Source organism: Hippocampus guttulatus, chromosome 10 (genome assembly GCF_054856545.1).
Source record: "Hippocampus guttulatus isolate MCC_2025c chromosome 10, RoL_Hgut_1.0, whole genome shotgun sequence".
Classification (NCBI taxonomy): domain Eukaryota; kingdom Metazoa; phylum Chordata; class Actinopteri; order Syngnathiformes; family Syngnathidae; genus Hippocampus; species Hippocampus guttulatus.
The window spans coordinates 15097464-15123040 of NC_141270.1; the positions used below are offsets into that span (position 1 = coordinate 15097464).

At 40.5% G+C, this 25577-nt stretch overlaps 2 protein-coding genes across 7 annotated transcripts in view; both read left to right on the plus strand.

The window, feature by feature from the left end:
- The first annotated feature begins 887 nt into the window (after window positions 1–887).
- On the plus strand, window positions 888–10882 carry LOC147199410 (poly(rC)-binding protein 3). Of its 4 annotated transcripts, XM_086122239.1 has the most exons (15): window positions 898–1406; window positions 2329–2369; window positions 3473–3583; window positions 3691–3714; window positions 3795–3827; window positions 3997–4113; window positions 4189–4320; window positions 4708–4836; window positions 5621–5701; window positions 5949–5975; window positions 6831–6872; window positions 7275–7350; window positions 8441–8493; window positions 9225–9394; window positions 9706–10882. In XM_086122239.1, the coding sequence occupies exons 3-15, from the start codon at window positions 3506–3508 to the stop codon at window positions 10064–10066; spliced, it is 1323 nt and encodes a 440-aa protein (XP_085978365.1). In that variant the 5' UTR covers window positions 898–1406; window positions 2329–2369; window positions 3473–3505; the 3' UTR covers window positions 10067–10882. The 4 variants fall into 4 exon arrangements, with proteins under 4 accessions (XP_085978364.1, XP_085978365.1, XP_085978362.1 ...); XM_086122238.1 differs by lacking the exon at window positions 5949–5975 and having other exon boundaries at window positions 888–1406; window positions 10539–10882; XM_086122236.1 differs by lacking the exon at window positions 5949–5975 and having other exon boundaries at window positions 903–1406.
- Window positions 10883–13271: 2389 nt separating this feature from the next.
- Window positions 13272–25577, plus strand: part of vwc2 (von Willebrand factor C domain containing 2) — a 35954-nt gene continuing 23648 nt past the window's right edge. For all 3 annotated transcript variants that reach the window (XM_086122856.1, XM_086122857.1, XM_086122858.1), the window contains exon 1: window positions 13272–13488. The gene's annotated coding sequence lies outside the window, so the exon portion shown is untranslated. The remainder of the gene's footprint in view (window positions 13489–25577) is intronic.

Genomic DNA, 25577 nt, shown 5'->3' on the forward strand with positions numbered 1-25577 from the left:
TCATTTATTCCAATATTACCTTAGTGATATGCAATGGACGACACTCTCAAAATAAGAAATAGCACCATTTAAAATACAGTAGCCTTCTCTATTTCTGGTTTTAATCCTCATTGAAAACATAGTTTCATATAAGAGAAAGAGTGGTCTACACTGTTTTTTTAGTAACTGAAATGAGGTGAGGCTGTATTTGTTTAGGGTGTGTACTGTTGGTCTCTAAGTCTAACTGGAACAAGTTACTGTAACAAATTTTAAGTAATCCTTCCACAGTAATCCCATTACATATAATCCCATCCTCAACAGAACCATCAGTTTAGGAGGGAGATTAGGCACGAGTGACTTGAAATTGAAATGTTTTATCAGGCCAAATAATAGCGAAATAAATCTTTGGAGAATTGGACAATGAACTTTTGTTGACTTTCTTTCTTTAATTTATGCCCCCCGTTTTACTTCCTCACTTAACACAAAAAAAATATCAAAATACGCCTTTTCTTCTCATGACTAAATTTAACAGTTTTATTCACAGAAGAACTACTGGGGAGTTGTATTGAACTGCTGAGCAGCCCTCAGATGTCTAAAAGACTGCCATGAGGCTCACAGCAGCCATCATTGTTTCCGTGCAACACAGTGAATAGTAATTAAATATGCCACTTATGCTTCACTGATTCACTTCCCTCACAATTTTGAAGCTCAGCTGAATACATTTTTCTGTGCAGAAGGGCTGTATTGTATTGCGTATGGCCTAATTTCCAGGGCAGAGGGGCTTGGTGTGGGGGAGGGCACGGCAGAGAGAGGGGGGAAGTACCCCATGAGGACATTGTGCTTAACATCACTAAATACCTTCAACACCACATTGTCCTTTTCAGCCCTCAATTAGTCGGGCTCCAAGCACAACGAATCGATTTATTCATTTATTTATTTTTTCAACCATTAAAAATTTACTCACAAGCAATATCGGTTAACTGCATCTTCCCAAGTCTGTCTTTTTTTGCTAGTGTTTTTATGTTGAACAAAAGGCCCTTTTTTGGTGGTGGCCCTTACCGTAGTCACTGCTATCTGTGGCTTGGACAGTGGCCAGCAGAAGAGACTCTTTGCCCTGCCCTTAGGCCTTTTCAGCCTGTGGATCGACGTGTGGAGGAACGCCTCTTTGGTGGCAGGGACGGAGAGAATTAGGCAAGAGATGTGGGTTCACTTGCCCTGTGTAGGGGCTTATCTTGGGCTAAGCTGAGGGACTAATAGCAAAGCCAACCTCCGCTCCAGCCAGTCTAAAGGCACAGGGAGCCATCTGTCCATTCTGTGGATAAGTGACAACAAAGGACGTAAACACGGAATACGGACAACAAACTAAGGGGTTACTCCATTAGGAGCTGTCCAATTTAAAGGAGACGAGTGAATGGTTGGCATATAAGGTCAGTACATTTTTGTAATTTTCCGTGTTGCATTAGGCCTCCATCCAGAGATATAATTACAAGATGTAGGGTGTTCGCCGTTGACTTTGGACAGCCAGCAGTGTTGCAGACAACTGTAATGTTGGCAATGAAACAATGAGCATCTTTGTACCTATGTTTAACTCCTGACTTCAATTAGTGAAGCGAAATGGATTAAGATGGCTGTTTGTCTTCAGTTAGGTGCGTTAAAGTTATTTGAACCGGATTTTATCAATACCTTACACATTGATGCAAGATATTATTCAGCAGTTGTCTCCTTTCTAATAATTGCTCGAACATCAACTTGTGCTAAGCATTGTTTTGTGTTACTCCAAAAAACACTTGAGCATATAAATGAATCATTCTTTTATGCCATGAAAAAAAAAATTACCTCCTCATTACAATTTTCAAAAGCCATCAATCGATCTATGTCGTTTTTTTTTTTCCTCACCTGCCTGAATAACTAATCGGTTGTTTTAATTGTGTTGATCATATTGCATACACTGTGGATGCCATTGTGAGCCAATGTTTTGTTCGGAAGTCTTGAGTGGTCGCTGACATACTAGAGGTGACAGAAATGGGTCAAAAGGGTCTTAGCATTAACTAAACAAATCCTGGCCTATAGGATTAGGAAGAGATGTTGCTGTTTATTTGATGTTGCCACCGTAATTTTGTAATAAAACACAGAGGGGAGAAGAAGCCTCATTGTTGCCAGCAAAACAACCTCAAAGATATTCTTAGGTTTTGATAATTTTGTCAGTATCAACGCAGGAACACGGTAGGACAATTCAGAGGACTGTGAAAAGCCAACAACTCATTATCAAACCATCATCAACTCTTTTATTCTGGTAATTGCACCAAGATTAAGGTACAGTCGCCTCTCTCTTTTTTTGTTTCCTTCAAGGTTTGGAATGGAAGCAAGGAGTTTGCCATTCATTGCTTTATGTAAGTATCCAAACAGGGATCTGCGGGCGGGTCAATGGTCATGTATTACAAATGGAATTGTGTATACAAAATCCTGCGGTAGGACCACATGAATCTGGATTAACAAATAACAGCTCATGGGTATGCACCAATAGCATGTAGCCACAATCCCTTCCCTTTTTTTTTAACTCTGTGAGGTCTCGGGGGAATCAGTCTGGATGAGGCTTCATGGAATGAACCCCCAAAAGTCTCACTGAAATACAAAGAGAAAGAAAATTCTCTTCATTGATGTTGATTATACTGCTACAGAGAAGGAAACATTTTACGCAAAAAGTGCTGTTGTCTGCTCCGGGTCAACTATAGCATTAACCGCAGGAGAGGTCTGCACACACCAAGAACACGTCATGGTCCTCTTTCTATCAATAAAGAAATAAAACTTTCTTAATACTAAAAGTAATCCAATCTGGTAAAAAAAACAACTTCTTTCTCTTTGTGTGTTATTTGCGAGAAGCCCCTCTTCTGACACTGAATGCCTTCAAACATTCTTCATTTGTTCTGAATAGACAACAAAGATTTGATTCACAGTGTCTTCCAAACTGAAATTGTGGGTCAGTACATTGGAGACCATCACACACATATGACTTGATTGTCGGCTCTCCACAGTGGCGTCCTTTGTGTCTTATCATATTGAAGGGAGTCACACATCTCGCGTTAAGCCGGAACCAAAGACTTGGTCCCATGTGAAGATTGCACCTCGTGATAGGCTTATCTCACCCGCACTCACAACGACAAGATCAGGAGAAAAACCTCACCTGTCCACACTCAGTCCCTTGATGAGGTTCTGAACATCTTTACAGACATAAAGCAGTTTTATTTCTCCTGGAGATTGATAGATTGATGATACAGCCGAGGATTTTGTTATGAAAGCCATTGCTTTTACATAGTTATCGGTCGGACGGTATTTTCTCAAAGTGGCAAATTGGATGTGATACATTTCCACCGGCAGCAGTAACTGCACTGCAAAGCCAGTTTAGCAGGGAAAGCGACGTCCGCATCATCTCTCCATCAACTGTATTATGTACTGGAATATATCTCTTGCCTAAACTATTTTCGTTCATTTGCAGAGTATTTACATAGAAAGTGTGAAAACACAGGGCATGTCTGAGAGGGAAGAAATGGCCTCAGATGGAAGCCTGAATGTTACACTGACACTGAGGCTATTGATGCATGGAAAGGTAATTGACTAATGTGGAACAGAGGAACAAAATCACTGTGGTATTGTTGTAGTCCATTTTTTTTGTAGCTTGTTACTGCTGTTATTTATGGTTTCCTGTCATTACAGGAAGTTGGCAGTATAATTGGAAAGGTAGGCTCATTTTAAAACAAAACATCCTTTGATGCGTCACTGCCATCTTTAAGATGTTTATCCCCTTTATTTGCTTCCAGAAAGGGGAAACAGTGAAGAAAATGAGAGAGGAGGTAAGAAGCAAACCATGTGTAACTTAGCATCTTCTCACAGGTCTCTGCATGGCACAGCATAGGAATTAGATTGGATGTTTTAAGATAAGATAAGATAAGATATCCTTTATTTGTCCCGCAATGGGGAAATTACAGCATTACAGGGAAATGTTGGGGTTTTTTTTCTCAGAGTGGCGCTCGCATCAACATATCAGAGGGATCGTCTCCCGAGAGGATAGTGACCATCACAGGACCCACAGAGGGAATCTTCAGAGCTTTCTCCATGATTGCGCACAAGTTTGAGGAGGTCAGTATTGCCGGCATCCTTCTATTCCCAATTTAAAGCTAGTGTTGATATTGACCTTGCGGATCTTCTCCTCAGGATATAACGGCTGCAATGACAAACAGCAATGCAACCAGCAATCCGCCTGTGACGCTTCGCTTGGTTTTCCCAGGGAGCCAGTGCGGTTCACTGATTGGAAAAGGAGGATCTAAGATCAAAGAGATCCGAGAGGTAGGTGGCCTGGTGTTTCTGCAATTTTCTCTCTGGAAGTTGTTTGTCTGCATATGAATGGGAAGAGGCCACCTTTGACCTGATGTTCTGGAATCAAGGGTCCTCCAATATCAAACATTTCAATCAAGCCTGCTGGAACTGCATATGAGAATCTGAATGACTAAGCTTGTGCAGAGGCTGAAACCCCATTTTAAATGGAGATTATTTATGTGCACCTCTTTAAATATTGGTGCACACGTTTCTATTTGGCCTGCAGGCGCTCTTTGCATGTCCGAATCTTATCAGGATAAAGCTGCAGGTGTCTGAGACTGCATTTCAATTTTGGGTGATGGAGTGCTCTTTCTGGCAATAAATAGCCATTTTGCTCTGTTGTCTGGTGATGTCAAGACCACAGGGGCTCAGGTTCAGGTGGCAGGAGACATGCTGCCGGATTCGACCGAGAGGGCTGTCACAATCTCTGGCACTCCACAGGCCATCACTCAGTGTGTGCGACACATCTGCTCCATCATGCTGGAGGTATGGACGGTCAAACCGCTCTTCGTGACTTTTTTTTTTTTTTGGACATGCAACAGTGCTACATTTGTTTATTTGTTCAGTGTTGTGGAAATCGCTTTGCATTGAGTTTCGAGTTGAGCCTCACTGTGGGTCATATACAACGACGTGCAGTCACCGGAACAACCCCTTACATTATACCACCCATTACAATATATTTCAAACGTGTCTACACTTTCACTAGTGGTTATGTTGTGATCTTTTTATTTTACCATATATGCATATTCATTTTCCTCTGTGAGCCAAATGGCCCAATGCTTCGGTGCAGTTTTTACAAAGGGAAGCTTTCAAGCATGATGCCATTATTTCTAAAGTGATCATTTCAGTAGGAGCACAGAATTAATTAGCTACTTAATAAGCTTTAAATCAACTCACCTTTGCATTCATGAAAGTGCTCCAAATTAGATGGGTTATTATTGCAGAATATCATGAAGCATTATCTCCGTTTTACCTATGTCACAGCATAATTTGTATTTTCGGAGTGAAGGAGTTGGGATCATTAATTTATCTCTCTTACCAACCCATTGGCAAGGGCACGATTATCCTCATGCTGGAAAAATGAAGTCTTGTAAATGAAGCGTTTATTTAATCTGTGGCATGCAAGGTCCATGTACCCTTCTCAACCGATTAGATGGCTATTAAAAGATTCAGCGAGGGATATATGTGATGTAAAATGCATCAGTCTTAGTGAAAGTTCTGTATATAAAATATTCTTTTTTTTTCCTGGTTCTCCTAATTTTGTCTCAAGTCTCCTCCAAAAGGAGCAACTATTCCCTACCGTCCAAAGGCCATACCTGCTGGTGCCCATGCAGTATTAGCACAACAGCAAGTAAGTTTCCATCGACACTTTTGCCTTTTTGTAAAAAGAGAAGACTTGAAAATGTTGCTTTTGAGGGCAGGCAGGGTTTCCTCAACCTTAATTGCTTAAATTTTCATGGACGTATCTTGTTAAGTGAATGAACACAGGGCATATTTATAAGAACAAACATGAAACTAGATGTCTTTTTCTAGGAGCAAATGTGCCTTTGTCAACAACAATTTGATTTAAATAATAGGTTTTAATTTCTCATCCCAAGTGCTTCGGAAGCTACTGGAAGCTTGAGGTATTATGGGTGTAGTTGCTCTAGCCAACGCAAGTGACACTTTAGTCGCAAAACAGCAATGCGGCACCATGGAGATTGTGTACAATTTCCATGCACGACACAACACAGTATATTCGATGACGGGTAATGTTTTGCAATTCGAGGAAGAGGATTTTTACGCACAAAAGTCGACAGAAGCGGCCATGATCAAACCCCTTAGGTTTGAGCCGATCAGCACATCGTTGCCAGTCAGTGGATGAGAAAGTGAAAGTGAAAGTGAGGACTTTTGCACCTCTGTATCCATATATACATATTTGCTCTAGCAACCTCAACTCGGCAGCACAACAGATTTAGAGAAATGAACAGTCGGTCGTGCTGTGCATGCGGTATACATACTAATAAGTCTGCCGTGCATGAAATGTTGCAACGTGTGGACAATGAGTTTGAGCTGCATTTTCAATGCATGAAAATGGTAGATGTGGATCACATGCATTGTAAAAAAAAAAAACCCAACATGGCTAAACAATGAATGTGGGTATAAAGGATACCCGTTTACATTATTAAGCAGTGTGAAACATAAACAATATAGTTAGTCAAGCAGATTTTCTTCCATTAACTGGCATGCCACTGTCCTAGATTTGGCCCAGGCTGCTCTGATTTATCGGACATCTGTTATTGAATTCCTGGCGTAGTAAAAATGGGGTAAAACCATTGGTGTGACATATTGATACAATTCCATCAAAGCCATTACAATCATGGGCCATGGAAAAAGTGAAGGGATGGATTTTCAATCAAGCGCCCAAATGCCTGACTTTACTCTTGAGGCTCACATGTCACATAACATGTTATCACATTTCTTCTCTTTACACCATCCAGGCATTTGCACTTCCAGGGCAATATGCGTTTGCTCATCAAGATGTAAGTGTGTTCCTTTAAATGACTGACTTCTCCCCTTTCTGTCCAACTCTGCCCACTCCCACCAGTCCCACCGATCTCCTTTCTCAACCGTCCCAAGCATCAATGAAACTCTGATTTGTCAACATTACTAACACTAACACAAATTAGCAGCATGCTCTGATTGAGATCAAAGTTTAAAGCTAGTCCCTTCATGATCAAGTTGTAGTTTTGTAGCCAGAGATGTGACTGTATTTGCAGACTACTTCCATGAGAATCCAGCATGCTTTCTGAAGGAAATGTATCTTCTCACTGACACCATCTGTGATGTTTGTGAACTTCAGATTGACTCTGTATTGTAGCTGTCAACTCCTCTAAAATAATCCACTTTGATTGGTTAGCTCTAACTTCCTTCCTACCCTGCAGTTGACCAAGCTTCACCAGTTGGCTATGCAGCATATCCCCCTCCCTTCCCTTGGGCAGAGCAACCCTACCTTCCCTGGTACGTACCCACGGCTCCCCGGGGAAGACCATCAATCCCTCTGTCGTCACTCCTCTTCCAATCACAACATCAAACAGCCCTGTCACGTGAGAGAACATCAGGGTTGCCTCCATTCTCTCAGGTCAATTGTTAGTGGCCACATCTCGCCAAGCACAAGTGATCAAAACAAAATATGATACCCGCAAAGTGGGTTAGTCTGTGGATAGCATGTAGACTGTATAGACACAAGAATTGGGAAAATCAAGCTGGAGGGAAAAATAAATGTGAACATTTTCTATTAATCTTTGAGGTCAGAGGTCATTAACATTGGTCAAGAAGGTCTGCTGCCTCACAAGCTATGCCTCCCCCAAAGGTTTTCGATGGAGTTTCAATTAGGGTTCACAAATTCATCTAAACCACAATTCTTCCTTTATGGACCTTCATCTGTGCAGTGGGGGCACACTGATGGTGGAACAGTAAGCGCAATTTCCTTAAACTGTTCAGGCAACTGTAGAATTATACAATTCTCCCACATGTCTGCAGAAGCTCTAATAAAATAATAAAGTCACTGACGCATACACTATTTTTCCAAATTATAAAAGAAGGAAATGTGAAAATGACAGCCGTACATACAAATTTGTCAATATTTCACCATTTATCACGATTTCCCAATCCTCTGAACGAGCCCCATTTCGCCGTCTGAAACAAATCCCAAACTCTTGACCCCCATCCCTCCCATCCAGCAACATCTCCCCTCAAAATCTAACATAATCTTGGCTCGGGCTGTCCTTGACATCATCAACCCACATTTTCATGCATTCTGCCACAACTAACTGAGTCTGCACCACATAGAGAGTACGGCTGTCAAAGAGGCTAGCCATGCTGTGCATGACATTAAAGCATTTGAACTATAGCCGTGTGATATATGTGGCTGAAATCTAAGTTAAATAGGTGCCGGTATCAAATGTATGGTACACATGTGGATAGAAAGTTTCTTTTTGTTAGTCCCATGTTATCAAAATTAATAACTACTGAAAGTAGGTCAACTTGTTATGTCATAAAAGTGGAAGCCATTAGTGCAGTTGTTAGCGTTCTGTGTCCTACTTTACAGGATTGGATGTGTCTGCCCCCACAAGTTCACAGGAGCTGGCGATACCTAATGATGTAAGTTTTTCGTTGTTTTGTGTTGTGGCAGTACTTCAAATCCACACCAATGATATGGATGCTGCATATTTCATTTGCACTGTCTGGTGGCTAGATTTGATAAGGAGTGTTTGGACACCAGTAATATGAACTGCATTCGCTTTGTCTTTCATTCATTTCAGCTTTCAATACTTTATTGTTCAATGTTAGTGTGGATTGCTTATGATAAGCATGTCTGTTTCAAGATAATTTGGTCAAAGCGAAGAGAGATAATGTTGAGCTAAATTTGCAGGACCGTACAAAAGTTATTTCTCCATAATTTGTAGATCAGTGGCAAATGGGACAAGGAAGAACCCATTAAGTAGGAATGGGTTTGGATAAAGTTGCAGGTACAAAGATTTTGTTTAATCCTCCTTTGGTATCAATAGAGCCAACATAATAGCATCATTCGGCCAGCAGTAGCCTGCTCATTGACAAATAGACGGATACACATGTGCCACCCCCTCAAAACTTCAATGCACTACAACTAGCTTGTGTTGATTTGCGAAGGTATGGCAAGAGGTCACAAATTTCATAATCCCTAAGAGTGAGCTGTAATATGTTCCCACAGTATGCGTTAATAAGTGGGAACCCACCACATTTGTTTATTTATTTATTTGTTTGTAGTTGTTCCCCTGCGATACTATTTCTGCAAAGGGGAGAAACATGAGCTCATTTGCTATTTACATTATTTCACTCTACTGCTCTTCTAGTTTATTGGCTGCATAATTGGAAGACAAGGCAGCAAGATCAATGAAATTCGCCAGGTCTCGGGAGCTCACATCAAAATTGCCAGTGCCACTGATGGCTCAGCCGTGCGCCAAGTCACGATCACAGGCTCACCGGCAAGCATTAGCGTGGCCCAGTACCTCATCAGCGCCAGGTAAGACGATGCACAGCCACCATTTATAGCAGGGCTGCACAGTGCACTCTGACATAACAGCCAACCAAGCGTTTTTGTGAGGGTGGAATAATTGTGGTCAAGGAGCGCTTGGTTTTGTTGCAGCTAACTGCTCCAGTCTCTTGACTACATCAAAAAAAATATATATATCCTGATTGTCTCTGCTTTTTTAACACGTTGCTACTCTGACTCTCATGTTTTCTCCTCTCTCCCCCCTTCTCTTTTCTGTTGTCTTACCCACATTTCGTCCCTTCACGTTCCATTGTCTTCTCTTAACCTCACACGGCGTGCAGTTTAGAGATGGCTAAATACACCATGCAGGCTGCCGCCGCTGCGAACCCAGTTGATCTCAACATGAGCTACGCTCAGTCTGCTTCCACCGCCTCCAATGCTGCTACCTCTCTCGCCGTCCTGGCGGCCACCACCCCAGCCCCCACCAACATTAACATCCACTCTCCCTCCACATTACAGGCCCTCCAAAATCCCCACTATGCCGTCCCTGTTTCCAGCCTGCTTGGCATGAAAACACTACCCGTTCTGGCTGTCCACCCAGCAGCTGCTACCAGCCTGACACAGAGTTTAGCCCCTTACACAGCAAAAATACCAACCTCTGGCATCAAAAAGTCTGAGCGACAGAAGTTTGCTCCATATTGAGTAATCTTGGACATGTCTCTCTAATTGGATACCAGATTACAAAATGATGGTCAATGTGTCAACGGCTGGCACAAGTACTATATGCAAGATTTCCCAGTGAAGCACTTGCATTCCAATAATCGGGAAAGCATATTTTTAATAGGCGACAGAGGTGTGTGTTAACTCAATTGCATAGTATGCTATGTGCGAACTCAGGCTTGCTTTGAACCCAGGAAAAAGAATACTTTTCTTATGGCTTTGTGTCCCAGAGCTTTATATGAAGACTTACTCCAGGAGATTTGTTTCTTAATATGCAATGTTTACTTTCTGTGTTCCCTCCTAGACCTGTTTTTGATAGCGAATTAAATTTCTGTAGGCAGCAAGCGGGGAAAATGGGTTGTTGTGTACAATAAAAGTGGTTGTGTTTAGTGTAATTAACAAGGATCGCTTCATTTTTTCTCCTGCCATACTTCTCTATGTTCCTTCACTGTAGGCTCTCATCAGGGCTAACAGGCTTGGGTGTTCTGTAGTAGCGTGGCACTGCTGCAGTTCTGATGGGATTATTCTAAAACCACACTGGATTCTAGTGGATTTCACTCTGCACAATAATCCTGTAGAGCAGGACTGGTCCAAACAACTCATTTATTGTTTCTGCTTGTTTTTTGTTCAATCTCCATCACAACTGATTAACCATGTCAGAAACTGTTGCAGCACAGGAATTGTAATACGGTACTTTTTTTTTTTTCATGCATTCTTGATGATGAAGCACTGCAGTTTTGTAATGCTTGATATTAATGATATGGATTTGGAATAAATGTGACTTTTTATGAATAAAAAGGGGTGGTTTTCATTCGAGGAATATGAATAATTATTTTACTTGACGCAAATCATTTAACAAGTTGAAAGATTCATGTATTGTTTACTCTTTTAAATCACATTCATTTTTTATTGTATTAAAATGAAGACCACACTATGCCTTATTTGAAAGAAATATTTAGTATCTAATCCTTCTTTAAATACAGTTTTTTTCAGTTACAGTTCCCCCCCCCCCCCCCAATTTTATTCACAGAGAGCCTGGGGAGATACCGGTAATGTAATAATTTGCCCAAAGACCTAAACATGCAATTGACCGATTAATGAAAACGATGTTTTTATATAGGTCAAGACACTGCCAAAGCAAAGGGTTTTATTATTTTTTTTGGTACTATTTTGGATGGAGACTGTCGTTAGTAAATATACTTGCAAATCCCAGGTGAGAAAGGCGGAGAGCAGAATATAATCCTTGTAAATATTCAGAAGGGTGCAATAAAAAAAAGTAGTTTGCACAGAAGTGTATATACCAAAGTAGTGTATTGCTAACAGGCTGCTTGTGTATTGGAGCGTAGTTACTCTGTGTCCCCCATGCTCTGTCCCAACCTTGAATTGACCACTGGAGAACCATATGGGCCATTTTGCTGGGATTAAATGTTGAAGTGCAGATGATCAATAGTTAATGGGGCTGAAATATAATGACAATGAAGATTGACATTCAACCTCGGGGAATGTGAAACAACAGAGAGCACTGATGTGTCTATGCTGATCTGTGTTCAAAGTTTTTGGGTCACAACCAACATCTGATGCCAAGATAATGATTTCTATTTTCAACCAACAAAGGTAATAGGGTGGTCTTTACAACTTGAATCAAAACTCGGCTGACAGAAAGCAACCTTTTTTCCAAAAAAAAGACTATCAAACTTGACAACAGTGGTCTAAATGTTAGCAACATTATTATTTCCTGACAGTGGAGGGAAGAGTGCCAAGAAGATAGCGTACTTTTTTGTCACACCGCATTTAAGGCTGTTTGTGTTTGTCTGGTCACTTTCTCTTTTATTTTGAAAGAAGGACTCTTCTCTCATTTCCAGTCACTTGCTTTTCCTCCTATGTCAGTCTGATTGTCAGTCCCGCCCTGATTGTTTCTACCCGTTGCCCCTTACCTTGTGTTTAAATTGTCTTTGTCTTCCTTTTTCCTTTGCCAGTGTGTTTCATCCTTATGCATGCACTCCAGCCTCTCACCACAAATCTGACCAGTCCTTGCCTTGTTTCCACAGCCTTGCCTATTATGAATTTTCAGTCGCTGATCCTCAAATAAAACTCTCCTTTTACTTTGAGCCCAGCATCCGTGTTCTGTGTCCAAGCCTGGTTTTGACACTGTACACAAATCTATCGTTTCATATACTCGAAGAAATATACTATATTGGGTGTCAGAAAAAGGAAACAATACATTTTTTTTCAAATTATGTAGCTAAATTTGCTCTTGATGAGTTGGCATAGCAGGAAACACGGGTATCAAAAACTCTAGCATAAGCATTGATTTCCAACCACGTTACTGCACTTCCAATACATTAATACTAACATAACTTATTAGTGTAAAATTTGATTATCTTGTAAAGGATTTATTCAAAAATATTTTAAAATCAATCATTTTGACGGTGGCTCCATGGGCATCTGGTTAGCGCACGGCCTCACAGTGCAGAGGTGCAGGGTTCGATTCCGGCTCCGGCCTTGCTGTGTGGAGTTTTGCATGTTCTCCCTGTGCCTGTATGGATTTTCTCCGGGTACTCCGGTTTCCTCCCGCATTCCAAAACCATGCATGGCAGGTTAATGGAAAACTCAAAATTGTCTCTAAGTGTGATTGTGAGCGTGGATAGTTGTTCGTCTATGTGTGCCCTGCGATTGGCTAGCAACCAGTTCAGGGTGCCCCCCGACTACTGCCCGAAAACAGCTGGGATAGGCTCCAGCACACCCATGGCCCTCATGAGGGCAACTGGATTAGAAAATGGATGGATGGATGGATGGATGGATGGATGGATGGATGGATGGATGGATGATTTTTCAGGCGCCCGCGCCTCTGTAAAATGTTTGAGTCAAACAGCCAAGTATTTGATATCAAATAAAACATTTCTCATACGTGTCCCATATATGTCACCTGTACGAATCCAATTGTGATGGTATATTACCTTTTTTTTCTTCCTTAAATCATGTTAAAAAAAACAAACAAAACAAAACTTGCATTGTTCAGACGCTCAATCACCTGATTTCCACCGTCCGCAGTTCACACTTTTAAAGTGCGTCATCCAGCGGCCACTTTGTTAGTTACCACGACGTCGGAACCGAGCCACTCCGCCCCCATTTATTTAATAATTTGGGGAGAGAGAATAAAGTGCCCGTGTGTGCAGCAGGGGGACGCCACACTCTCTGAAGCACAAGCAGAAAGCGGAGCACCGCGGACACTCTTGTGAGACGAGTAAAGTTAACGAGCCGCCTTCTTCCAGAAAACCACCGTCTTTGAACAAAGTGGACCAGTCTGCACTTGTGATCATTTGTTTCCACCGACACGCAATATACTGTTCGAACTGCGCGTACTGGTGACCTAAAGCGCTGACGGATCCGTACGTTTATGACAGGTAGGTTCCCATCATTGTCGTTATAGTTCAAGTGGGAATGCTCTTTTGATATTTGGTATGTGTTTCAGCGCACTTAAAAGCAATTTACTCAGATTGAAACCATCATATATCAACTGTAATTATGGATTATACAAATGGTATCTACTAGTGCATATACAGTACAATATAGTCGCTACTCGTTGGGCACCTGTGGATGCTGCGTGTGTCTTCCTTTAGTGTGCAATTTAAGGACGGGAGGAGAAAATACAGCAAATAGCATGGTGGGCACGCAATGCATGTAAAATGGAATTACATTAAGAAATCTTTTCAGGTAGGTATGGGGATTGCTAGGGGTGGGCTTTAAGAAAAAAAAGCAGTTATATGTTCTGATGTTTGTGTTAGATTATACAGTCAGTAACATGTAAATGTCACTACATTTCTGGGTTGAGCTGCATCAAAATGAAATACACACTATGTGTCACATGTTGCACTCTGCGCTTTAATATTGACTCTGTTCTTTTGTACTTTTCCTGGCTGGATTTGTGCACACAAGCACATTTTCACCTTTTATTCCAGGCCAACATGATCCAAAGATTACATGACATTTTTGCAATGGTGGTTGCCTTTGCATTGTATGTTTCGGAAAACTTTCATTTGATGTGGGTCACTCGTAAAATTTACAGTGAAAGGATTAAATTCAATAAGAGAGCCCCACAGCGATTTATTCACTGTCAGATGGCTTAAAACCTTGCTCTGGTGTAGCTCATCGCTCTAATTAGATTGCATTATTCCACCCTTTACCTGTGTAAAAGAAAAAAAAATTAACATGGCATCATTAATTCAATGCTTTCTCAGCCCTGTCACACTGGAGCCCACAAGCAAACACTGTCTTAACCTTTCATGTCTTATCCCGTGTGATGTGCTTTGTCACAAATTGACCCAAAGTAAATCGTTCCATTCCCCGAGTGTGTAGATGGCATGTTCGAATGTTGGAGCAGTGAAAATCAGGAATTCGATTCAGCGTGTGCAAAAATTGAAGTGGAGACAGCTGTGCAGGCATATTGTGAGTCTGATTTAATTCTTGCCGGTGGACCTGCTTTTCCTCTAAATGACATCCAGTTTGATGTGATAGGAGGGCATCACTTTACTTTTATTCACTGAGACATTTTGAATGCAATACTCGCTGTGGAGGTTCATTGCCAGCCAGCCTGTGTGAGCCTTGCACTGTTTACAACAACAGCCCTAAACACAAATCAAAACATGGGGTTGCTCCTCACTGGGCAACCTTATTGCTCCCTCTACATGTCACCGCTCATGTGGATCAAACATGCTCGTAATAGATTTGATTTTTTATTTATTTAAATATTGCCAGAATGCATCCGAGCTAATTAGAAATCAACGAAAAGAGAGACGTCTCAGCTCATGTGTGGAAAATTCCTGAAGATGGGTACTCTGCCTCATTTTATTTGGGCCTATTTATAGCATTTATGTGTTGGTTAAATTGCTCAAAGCTACCCTAGAAGAAACATCTGAGTGACATTACTGCAGAAAGAAAGAGGCAGGTCAACCTTTTCTCCGCATCTTGTATTATTGAAGTCTTGTCAGTCTAATCTATAGGAACAGAATGAGTAGTGTCTTATTAGTCAAGCTTGAGCTAAATTTTCTCCCTGAGCAAATGCGCCTTCTCAAGACTTATGGGCTTTATTTCCTCTGCTTGGTAATGAAAGCAACAATATTTATTATGAGTCATAAATCAACGCTATGGTGAGAATCACTGAACCATGAACCAACAGCCAGGTTAAATCTCTCTTAGATTAATCACCGTGGCTGTACCTCAGTGTTCAGCTGTGACAAATACGTTGACGTGAGCAAAATGTTGACCTTTGACTTAGTGAACGTGTGTCCAAAGTGACATGACTTACCTGCTCATGCTGGAAAACAAGCGGTTTATTAGTTTTAGTGCAGAAATTCAGCGTAGCATTTAAATGTCAGTGGAAATCAGGATCATGGAGTTCTTAAAAAAAAAAAAAAAAAAGCATGTGGATCAATAGCAAATTTACAATATTAATAGATGAGCTGAGCAATGATGTGGACAATTATTTGTTATAAATCTGGCTTTGTGTCAAGGAAAAGCTCTCAGCATCATTAAGTAGTCAGAAGCACTTCTGGTTTTGTTTTGAGTTGTTTTGCTCATGCTGCTTTGTTTTAACATTCATCAACTTGATTGTCTCAGTTAAGTTTTATTGGGGGGCAAAAATGTAAACGTTTATCGCCACAATGAGCCGTGAACTTGAATTGAGTGCTGATGCTTTGTGTTAAAGTGTTTTATTTAGTGTTAATATGGTGTAGGGCCCAATTGCATTACCATGTAATCATCTGATGCTTGCTCTCTTTCCTCTTGTGTTAGCATTCTTTTCTCAGGATTAAAAACAATCGTATTTACCATTTCCTCTGCTGTAACTGAACATTCAGTGTCATTTTACTTCTATCCAATCGTCCAAATGCATTCACACATTCAGCAAAACAGGATCAGTGCAAAGTGTCATGTATTTCTCTGACCAAAAACATCAGTTACATGGATTTTGTTACACTGCATAAAAGCAATCCACCCGTTTGTGCTCCGAGAAAAGAATCTACTGCAGTTTACGAATAGGTATAGCTGTGAGGAGCAATCCCATATATATATATATATATCCATCCATCCATCCATCCATCCATTTTCCGAACCGCTTGATCCTCACTAGGGTCGCGGGGGGTGCCGGAGCCTATCCCAGCCGTCTTCGGGCAGTAGGCGGGGACACCCTGAATCAGTTGCCAGCCAATCGCAGGGCACACAGAGACGAACAACCATTCACGCCCACACTCACACCTAGGGACAATTTAGAGCAACCAATCAGCCTGCCATGCACGTTTTTGGAATGTGGGAGGAAACCGGAGCACCCGGAGAAAACCCACGCAGGCCCGGGGAGAACATGCAAACTCAACACATACATATATATAGACACACAGTAGCCAAACATGTTTTAAAAATTGCAAGGAGTCACTCAGTGAGGGGGAAAAAAAAATAAAAAAAAATATATATATATATATATATATCTACAGTTCTAGATGAAAGAGGAGAGGATATATATATATATATATAGACCAGTGGTTCGATCGAACCCCAGGGGTTCGTGAGTTGGTCTCATATATATATATATATATATATCCTCTCCTCTTTCATCTAGAACTGCTTCAGACAACAAAGTGTATGCAGAAAATTGGTGAAGATTGCACGACTGTCTGTGTCCTATCTGTTGTGTTGTGTTATTTTTGTTATTTTGAGTTCAAAATGGCGCTGCGACAGTGGCTGCCTTTCCAGCAGCTCCTATATTTTGTTGTTCTACTTCTTCCTTTCATAACTTTGCTGCTGTGAATTGGGAATTTCTCCATTGCGAGACTAATAAAGGTTTTCTTATCTTATCTTATATATATATATTTTATTTATTTATTTATTTTTTCCCCTCACTGAGTGACTCCTTGCAATTTTTAAAACATGTTTGGCTACTGTGTGTCACATTTGACAACAAATACGTCTCAGCATTGCAAAAAAAAAGTGTTTCACACAGTCTAGACCAGTGGTTCGATCGAACCCCAGGGGTTCGTGAGTTGGTCTCAGGAGTTCGAAGGAGCCTCTTCTATGGCGGGTAAGACACACACGACGACTCAACACATGGTAATTAGTTATGACACGCCCGCTTGGCCATCACTAGCTGCAGATGATCACGTTACAGTGCTTGTCCAATCAGTGCTGTGGGAAATTTAGTTTGCTTAGTCGTCAACGTGTGACTGTCGTGATAGTACGTCGTACATTTAAAAAAAAAAGTGTATTTATCTCTTGAAATGTTATTTACTTTTTTCTGTTTTTAATAAATGCGGTTTGTTTATATCTTGAATTTATTAAAAACATTTTTTTATTTATTTTCCCTCATGAAGGGTTTGGTACCTCTAAAAAGGTTAAGAACCACTGGTCTAGTCTAATCACGCACAAATCACTTCAGAATTCTGATTGTTATGTGGTATTGATCATTGACTAAAGTCCTATTCAAGCAATTGAACTAAAACAGAATGCACACCTTGGCTGCAACCAGCAGAGGTGCTGTTGATACAGTTTGTGCTCCAAAGAACAACATGATGACAGGCAAGACCAACATCTCTTTGTTCAGAAGTCCCCAGGGAAGGGATACCTGCTCTACAGTACATAACAATGACATCACAACTGGAGAGTAGAACATTTGAAATCAAAATTATTTGAAATGATTCAACAAACCACTAAAATATGTCATACGACTTGATAGGGCTAATTAATATACTGTATATACATGTACATACCCTTGGAGATTTGAGGTTTATTTTCACACCTCACAGATTTAGGGAGCATTTTTATTTCCCAATATTAAAAGAATGAAAAGAGCAGACTTTGAGCCTGGTTCCCTAAAACTATTGTGGTCCATTACTCAGCAATACAAATTATGATTGACGCATTATATCTGCCACACGCAGTGCAAGTGTCTTTTTTAATTGACAGTTTTGGAATTTCTGTATTCACAACATTGGAGTTGGTTGAGAGCTGTCCAATATTTGGAAGGATTCAGACACATGACGGAAGGTCACCGTGATAAGAGACCACCCAATGTGTAAATCACGTCACCACTTACTGCGCAGCTTGAAAAAGAAAATAGAAATGGTTCCGCCAAACTATATTGTACTGGACTGGTCTTTTTTTTTTTTTTGCAGATTTCCCTGGGATAAATACATGCAAATTAAAATAAGTTTAAATGATTTTTTCCCCCCACCTGCAGAGATGATTTAGCTTAATTTTCAAGACGCTATCAGACATTTCCAACATATATGAGCTTACAGTACATGAACTCTGATGACGGCAATAAGTACAAAGGCTTTACTCAGTCCACAGGGCCACATCCGTGCTCAGTTTAAAAAGGCTTCATTTTGACTCTCACTACAAGTAGAGAGTTGCAGCATTGAATATGAGTCTTTAAAAGCAAGCTGCACCCCGAGCAACGCAACTGAACACGACAGAACAATTAAATTGTGTTGCAGGGTTCTACAACAGGATTTTATTACTTCCGAGCCATCTGCAACAAGTTTGGCTGTGATTCCGAATGCCAAATCGCAAGTGTCTCGCACTGCAAATGATGTTTTCGGCGGGTAAATGAAACAAAGCCCGCAATATATCCAGTGCAATGTCAATATTTGCAAATGAGTCTTCGCAGTTTATTCATTGATTTACAATTGTGTATACGTGACAAAAGATGAGTTAACAACTTCAACCTTATGTGTAAAGTGCCAGTACTCATCTTTGATCTTCCATGTGTGATGTCCTGTCAGTTTGCGCTCGCGAGTTATTTAGGCGAGTGTGCTATAGGTAATACTACCAAATATGTGTGTGTGTTTTTTTTATGTTGAATACATTATCTACAGAACAGAGTCGTTTATGTAACATTGGTTCATGATTGTCATTCTAGAATGGTGGTGTTGATGTTTTGCTGATGTCATGTCCTTGTTTATCGTAGTTCCTTGTTATTGCAGGACTAGTGTAGCCTGTAGTATCGTAGACAAATTCCTTGTGTGTTCTACAAACTTGGCCAATAAAGGTGATTCTTAGTGTGTACAATAGCACCCCCCCCCCCACACACACACGCACACTTTTTTGACTATGCTCTCTGTTTTAAGTGCTTTGCTTCCATCCAGTGGTAATTGCATTGCATTATTCCAGGGTTCACATTCGTTTCTTGGGATTATTTTCCAGAACATTTCCAGAATTTTTCCAGGCCCATTTAATCTGTTGCAGAACGAGTCAAGTTATCACAACATACACCAATAAATTCCACTCCAAGCTTTGGAGAATTGTTATTTTCTACTTTTTTTTTTGTTGCTTCAACGTCACAATATTGGCTCACAAAACTGAAACTGAAACCCCATCATTCACGCCAAGAGAGCCGTTCAAAAGAACGATTTGTTTGCGAACGTCACAACTCTAATATAAGACCTGAGTTGAATGTTGACATCTAAATTACTTTCATTGCAAAATAAATCAAGATGATGGAATAGAGCTGACTGACTAATGAGCTGCTAATGGTTTGTCGAGAGGCCAAAGCCCATCCGAGCACCGATGGCACTGCCACATCCAGGTTGACTAGCCCAAGGGCAAAACACTAGCTAAAAATTGCATGAAAAGTTTGAGCTCTCCTCTTTGTGCACAAAATCAGCATTTTAATAGAACTGAATTCCGAATGAATTTTTCTCATTCACACATTTTCTGTTTCTCTTGTCGCACAATGAAGCAAGACTGAAATAGTGAAATCGTGAAATGTGGCCCAGTAAGATGACCTGTTGCTCTCTCCAAGCTGTCGTCATGATCGCTGCAGCTTTACTGAAACCGGGAATGGATTTCATCTCAAAGCACACAGCCAAAAGTGTTGGCACGCCCACTACAGGGCACTGTCACTCAACAGAGGGAGAAAAACCTCACACTCGATATACAGTGCAGCACTCTTGAACTTAAAGTCTCCAGTTTTGCACTTCTTAAAAACAAATCCTGACTTGGGTCGAAAAAGTGGGTAAATCTAGCAACAAAGTCATGGAATCTGATTGGCTGTTAGTGTCGCGTTGGATGCTGTGTCGGCTCAAAGCAGAGATGAGGCTGAAAAGCGCTGTGTGCGCATGTGTGGCTGTGTCACTAAAAATTTGGAAATTTATTTTTAGTGTCTAAGACGACTGACTTGGTGAAGTCATCCTCCACGAAATTTGCCATACACAGCATGATTCTGGTGATAGAGTTCCTCCAACAACAAAGTGAAACACCTCCGCGATTAGCAGATGACTCAACATTTTCGGTGTTGTCGCCGTCAGTCATTTTTCTTGAGTTGAGTGGGTGTGTAACAACCAGGTACTTGAATCATGCACCACGATTAAGTCTGTCACTAACGAATCTTTTTAGAATTGATTATCTTGCCCTTTTGCACATTCTCCCCCGTTGACAAATGGTTTTATTTTTCCCGACAGTGATAAACACACCACTGCAAATAACGTCATTTTAAGTTAGCTAAAGTTGATGTATATTAACACTGTAGTCTGTTCAAAATTTTTATATTCACTTTCATAGAAGAAATGGTCCGGCGTCTCACTCTTGCCGGCATAAGTGTCCCACGTGGCCGTTAATGGCTTTTCCAAATGCACGCTGGCAGCAAACGTGAGGAGCACTTGTACAAAAAAAAAAAAAAAAAGATCTAACCGCGACTGTCACACTCGCGTGCTTTTCATTTATTTTTCGCACACATTTCCCAAAATAATCATGTCACTTTACAGGCACTCGATCATTGCTTAGTGATGTGTTGATAAGAGGTGCAAAGGAGCACGCTACGCTAAACTAAGTTAGGTGGCTAAGCTTCAACTTGCACCGAGACAATCTTAGCTGGACACTGTGATTTACTGGAAGACGCTTTTGCTTGGTAAATTAGTGATGGGACATACTGTGACAATTCTTTAGCTTGTTCAGTGCTAGTTTACACCGTGAGCTGCACTTTGTTGAAAGGCGTGAAATGGGCACTCACACAAAGCTCGATTTGCAACAAGTGTCGTCCACAAACGCAACTCTAACAATGATACCTAACATCCAGATTACAAGATTACATATAATAATGAGGGGGAAAAATATATGTTACCTTTAGGAATATGTGCTGGCTGAATATGTGCAATTACATCGTGCTTGAATTCCCGTGGGGATGTTTTCACTTTAGGCTAAGCTAGCTGTTTTGTAGTAATGAAATAAAACTATTTTTGTCCTTTTTTATAATAAAGCAACCGTGAATCTTGGGCATCTTTTGTTTCTATTTGTGTATTGCTCCTTGGCAAATATATGAGACTGTCTGAGTGCGTGCATCTGAACAAATGCCGGTGCGGCAAACAGGTATGGTAAACATATGGTTCCGGGAGGTGCAAATATGGTTTTTAAATTAACATTTAAAGTTAGGAGGCAGATTTTTTTTTTTTTATGTTGACCAAATTTTGTGGTTGAATTAACTAAGTTAGTTGATTTTTTTCCCAACTTATTGCATGCTATTGCATGTAAATAACAGACATGTCAACTTCATTCCATGTCTCACAGATTCATTTTGACTCCTGCATAAAACAGTGAAAAAATTTTATTTTTATGATGGAAGGGCCCTTTTAAGAATAATGAAAAAGACAGGCACATTGCCCGTACACTGAATACAGCTTTAATGATTGTGATAGATTGACCCTTGAATTCATTTTTCTTTTTCCTTTATTTCCTGTGGGAAAAATAGATTTTAAATCCGGATGAATTAAATGCAAACCAGCAATTACGAAATGTGTTTTCAAGTATCCTACCAGAATATTGAAGCATAGCCCAATTTCATAAAGTGACTTTTTTCATAGCATTATTGCTCTGTCTTTTCTCATCTGCTGACCTCGAATTTATTACAAAAAAAAACATCCAGGAAATAATGACACACCTGTACCAAAGGGCTGATTTGTATTTCAATAGAGCTCATTCAATGCTTGCAAAGTAGGAATCCAAGGAAAATATGTGATTTGCAATAATACAGCGGGATTAAGGTTTCGAGAATCGACTAACCTTGAAAAAGCTGCAATAAATGCAATTCAGTTCAGAATGAAAGAAGCTTGTCCGACAGTCAATTTTCCTTTTTGTCCACCATTGCAATGGATTTGTTCTTCTTGTACGACCTCAATTCCTAGTGCTCATTTTGTATCTCTTTAAACGATAAAAGGACAAGATTTTCAATGCATATTTATGTATTTCAGTTTTGAGACAATAGCGCCCAGAGGTAGTAAACTGCTCTACCTAGAATAAGTTCACTTGGTTTATTTTTTCCCTTTATTTTCTTGTAGCCCTCTGTAGAATTGTTGTTTCCAAAAAGAAGTCATATTTTAGGATTTTTTGACAGAAAGGCGATACACAATATAAATCGTTATTTCTCCAATTGTTTAAAGCCACGAAATGTCTGTTTTATAGTCCTCCCAACAACAAAATAAATAACAGCCCAGGAACATTTGAAATGAAGTTGCCTGTAAACCATTTTAACCCTGAACAAATAATAAATACCCCAAAATGTTTTTAATAAAATAAAAAAATAAGATAGGTCTATCGCCTCTAAGTAATTTCAAAAACAGTACCAGAGCGATGAAGTGCAATCACACAGGTTTTCTTGTGATATGCAACACAACAAAAATAGTAATAATATGTAAATAGTATTTGTTGGGGGAAGAGCGGCCTCCTCTTCCACGCGTGTTTGTTGAATTTCGGACGAGGAGAACGTTGGTAAACCAAATAAAGGCTGGAGGCGATGAACAGTTCCTTCGAAGGGTTTACTTTATTTTTCTGCAGTTTACGAATCGATTCGGGCTCCTGAGGGGTCCAGATTTGAATCAGGAAGCGTAAAAGAAACACATTCATGAGATTATATAGAGACAATATGATAATGAGAGGTGGGGAGGTACGGCTCTCATGCAAATCCCAGAAACAAAGAAAGTAACATGTCATCTGACCCGGTGTGGCTGGAAGAAGTTGGGAGCGGTGAGGTGAGACCAGACCACCACTACCCACCATTTGGTGTGATGGCAGGAACACAGATATTTGAGATAACAGTTCCTCTTTTGATGTTAAACATGTCCTGTGGGGGGGGGGGGGGGGGGGGCTAAAAGTGGTGGGGTTCGAGGGCACTAAAGGTGATTGTAAAAACAGTGAGCAGGAAATACCTTCAACAGCATTCTACATTGTTTCTTTCAAGTGTCTGAACAAACACAACTAACAGAGAGGAATAACACCTTAACCATCAAACCTAACTAAGAAGAGAGGAATAATACAAGAGTATTCCAATTCTAGGAGATGATTGTTACAAGGACGCCAAGCTACGCTGTGGGCATGGGAAGGTTAGACAGCATGACTAAATATGAGCAGAATACAGGCTTCATATTAAAACGGTTCAAAGAGAAATAAAAATGTTGATATGTACACATATGTTCGCTTATATAAATAAAGTCCTTTCTGTCGTTCAATTAGAAATGTCATTTTGTGACTGGAGGTGTATTTCCAACAAGCCTGCTATTAGAGGCCCCAATAGAGAATTCTCCGCAGTAGTCACTGCAGTTAGAGTTGGATGATTTTGGAAGATCATGTAATTGTGATGTTTCCCCCTCAATAATGTAATTTTATTTTTTCAAGCTATTTTTCCAAAGTATTTTTCAACAAACCAAGGTAATTAATTAATTGCATTTATTACCAAAAATATCAGCTTTGCTGTACATTATAGTATTTCAGAATAAATGCAAAAAGAGCATTTAGAAGAAATGAAACAGTAATTACCTACTACAATTAGGCACACGTGTGTGTGTGTGTGTGTGTGTGTGTGTGTGTTTGTGTGTCGGTGAATCGCGGGTGTGCTGGAGCCGATCCCAGCTGTCTTCGGGCAATATGCGGGGTACACCCTGAAATCGATGTCATGCCATGCAGGGCTTTGGAATGTGGAAACCGGAGTACCCGGAGAAACCCCACGCAGGCACGGGGAGAAATGCAATGATTCGCTCAGCCCTAATTGCAGTGTCCGGTTTACAGTTGTGTCATTGATATGGACCAATATCAGCCGTCTCTCAATGCGGGGTTCTCGACATGTACACGTTTCACTGTTAAGCTGTGCTTTGTAATTGATATGGGTCAATGTCAGATGGACCCTAGGGCCACCCTCAGCACGATCTTGCTTTGCTTGTCTGCTCCGTTGCGGTGCATCAAACTATCCAGTCAACACAGTCGCTATTTCACTGGAATACAAGCAACACTGTTCTAAGTGTAGTTTTATTACTGTGTTCCAATTCGTTTGACGCAAGCACATGCATGCTCTTGGCTGCTCCACGATCATGTGTCAGCATTTCAAACTGCACGAAAGCTTTTCTATAGTTATCCACATTCAATAACAAAAGTTCTTGTTGTATTTTTGTCAACCACTTGAACATACAATATTTTCATTTCTAAACTCCTATACAGTCATCAATTCAATTCAGCATTATAAATGTTGGGGTGTTCACACGGCACACATTTGCTCCGGTGCTGCACCGATGTATTTTGTTGCGATATACAGTATCTTACACCGGAGCAAATTTTGTGGAGCATTCACACGTACCGTACAAGGCCGCTGAGCGTGTTAACCCCGGCACAGCCCCACTTGCGTTCACACGGCAGTTTCTGCAGCGGTGCAAAACAAAAACAAAGCACTGTCGTGTTGGTTCTTTTTAAAACATACACAACTCAAGCAACTACTGGACAGGCACGTCCTTCTCCTTCTCGGTTTCCGTGCCTTCTGCTCGAGAGGCGTTCAATGACTGCCCCCGAAAACGTAAATCAACGATGACTTCAATGACACTCAGAAAAGCAAACATATAATGCGCCAAACAGAAAATCAAGAGAGGCAATCACAAAATAAATTCTATGGGGGGGAGGGGTGTGAATACACAACAGAGGAACAAACTACACAAACAACTCAGAGACAGTTCAGTCTCCTACAAGCATTTGTTCCAGAGCAAATTTTTAAACCACCTCCCTGAGCGGGGTTAAATTTGCTCCGGTTTAAGCTGTTTTCAGGGGCTACACCGGTGTAACTTTGCACGTGTGAACGCTCTACTGGGGCAGCACCGGAGCAAATGTTGCCGTACGAACACCCCTTGTGTCACTCTATTATAGTGACATATATGTTTGAGAAAATTTGATCATATCATATACTTTATTGTGAAAAGTCTATATACTGTGAGTTGGTTTTTTTTTCGGGCGGGTGAATAGTGGAGGATGGCAAATGTGAATTCTTAAATGCCAAACTGCAAATGTGTAATTATTTACTGAGCCCAAATTGACACCATCATAAAACATTTATTAACAGTACAGAGCAATGATTTACTGTAAGTAACATTTCAACATTATTATCATCAGGAAATTGAAATAAAAACCAGTCAAACAGGATTTTTGTTTGATATTTGATGACAATTGAAGTGGAGGTAATACATAATGTTCGTTTTTTTTT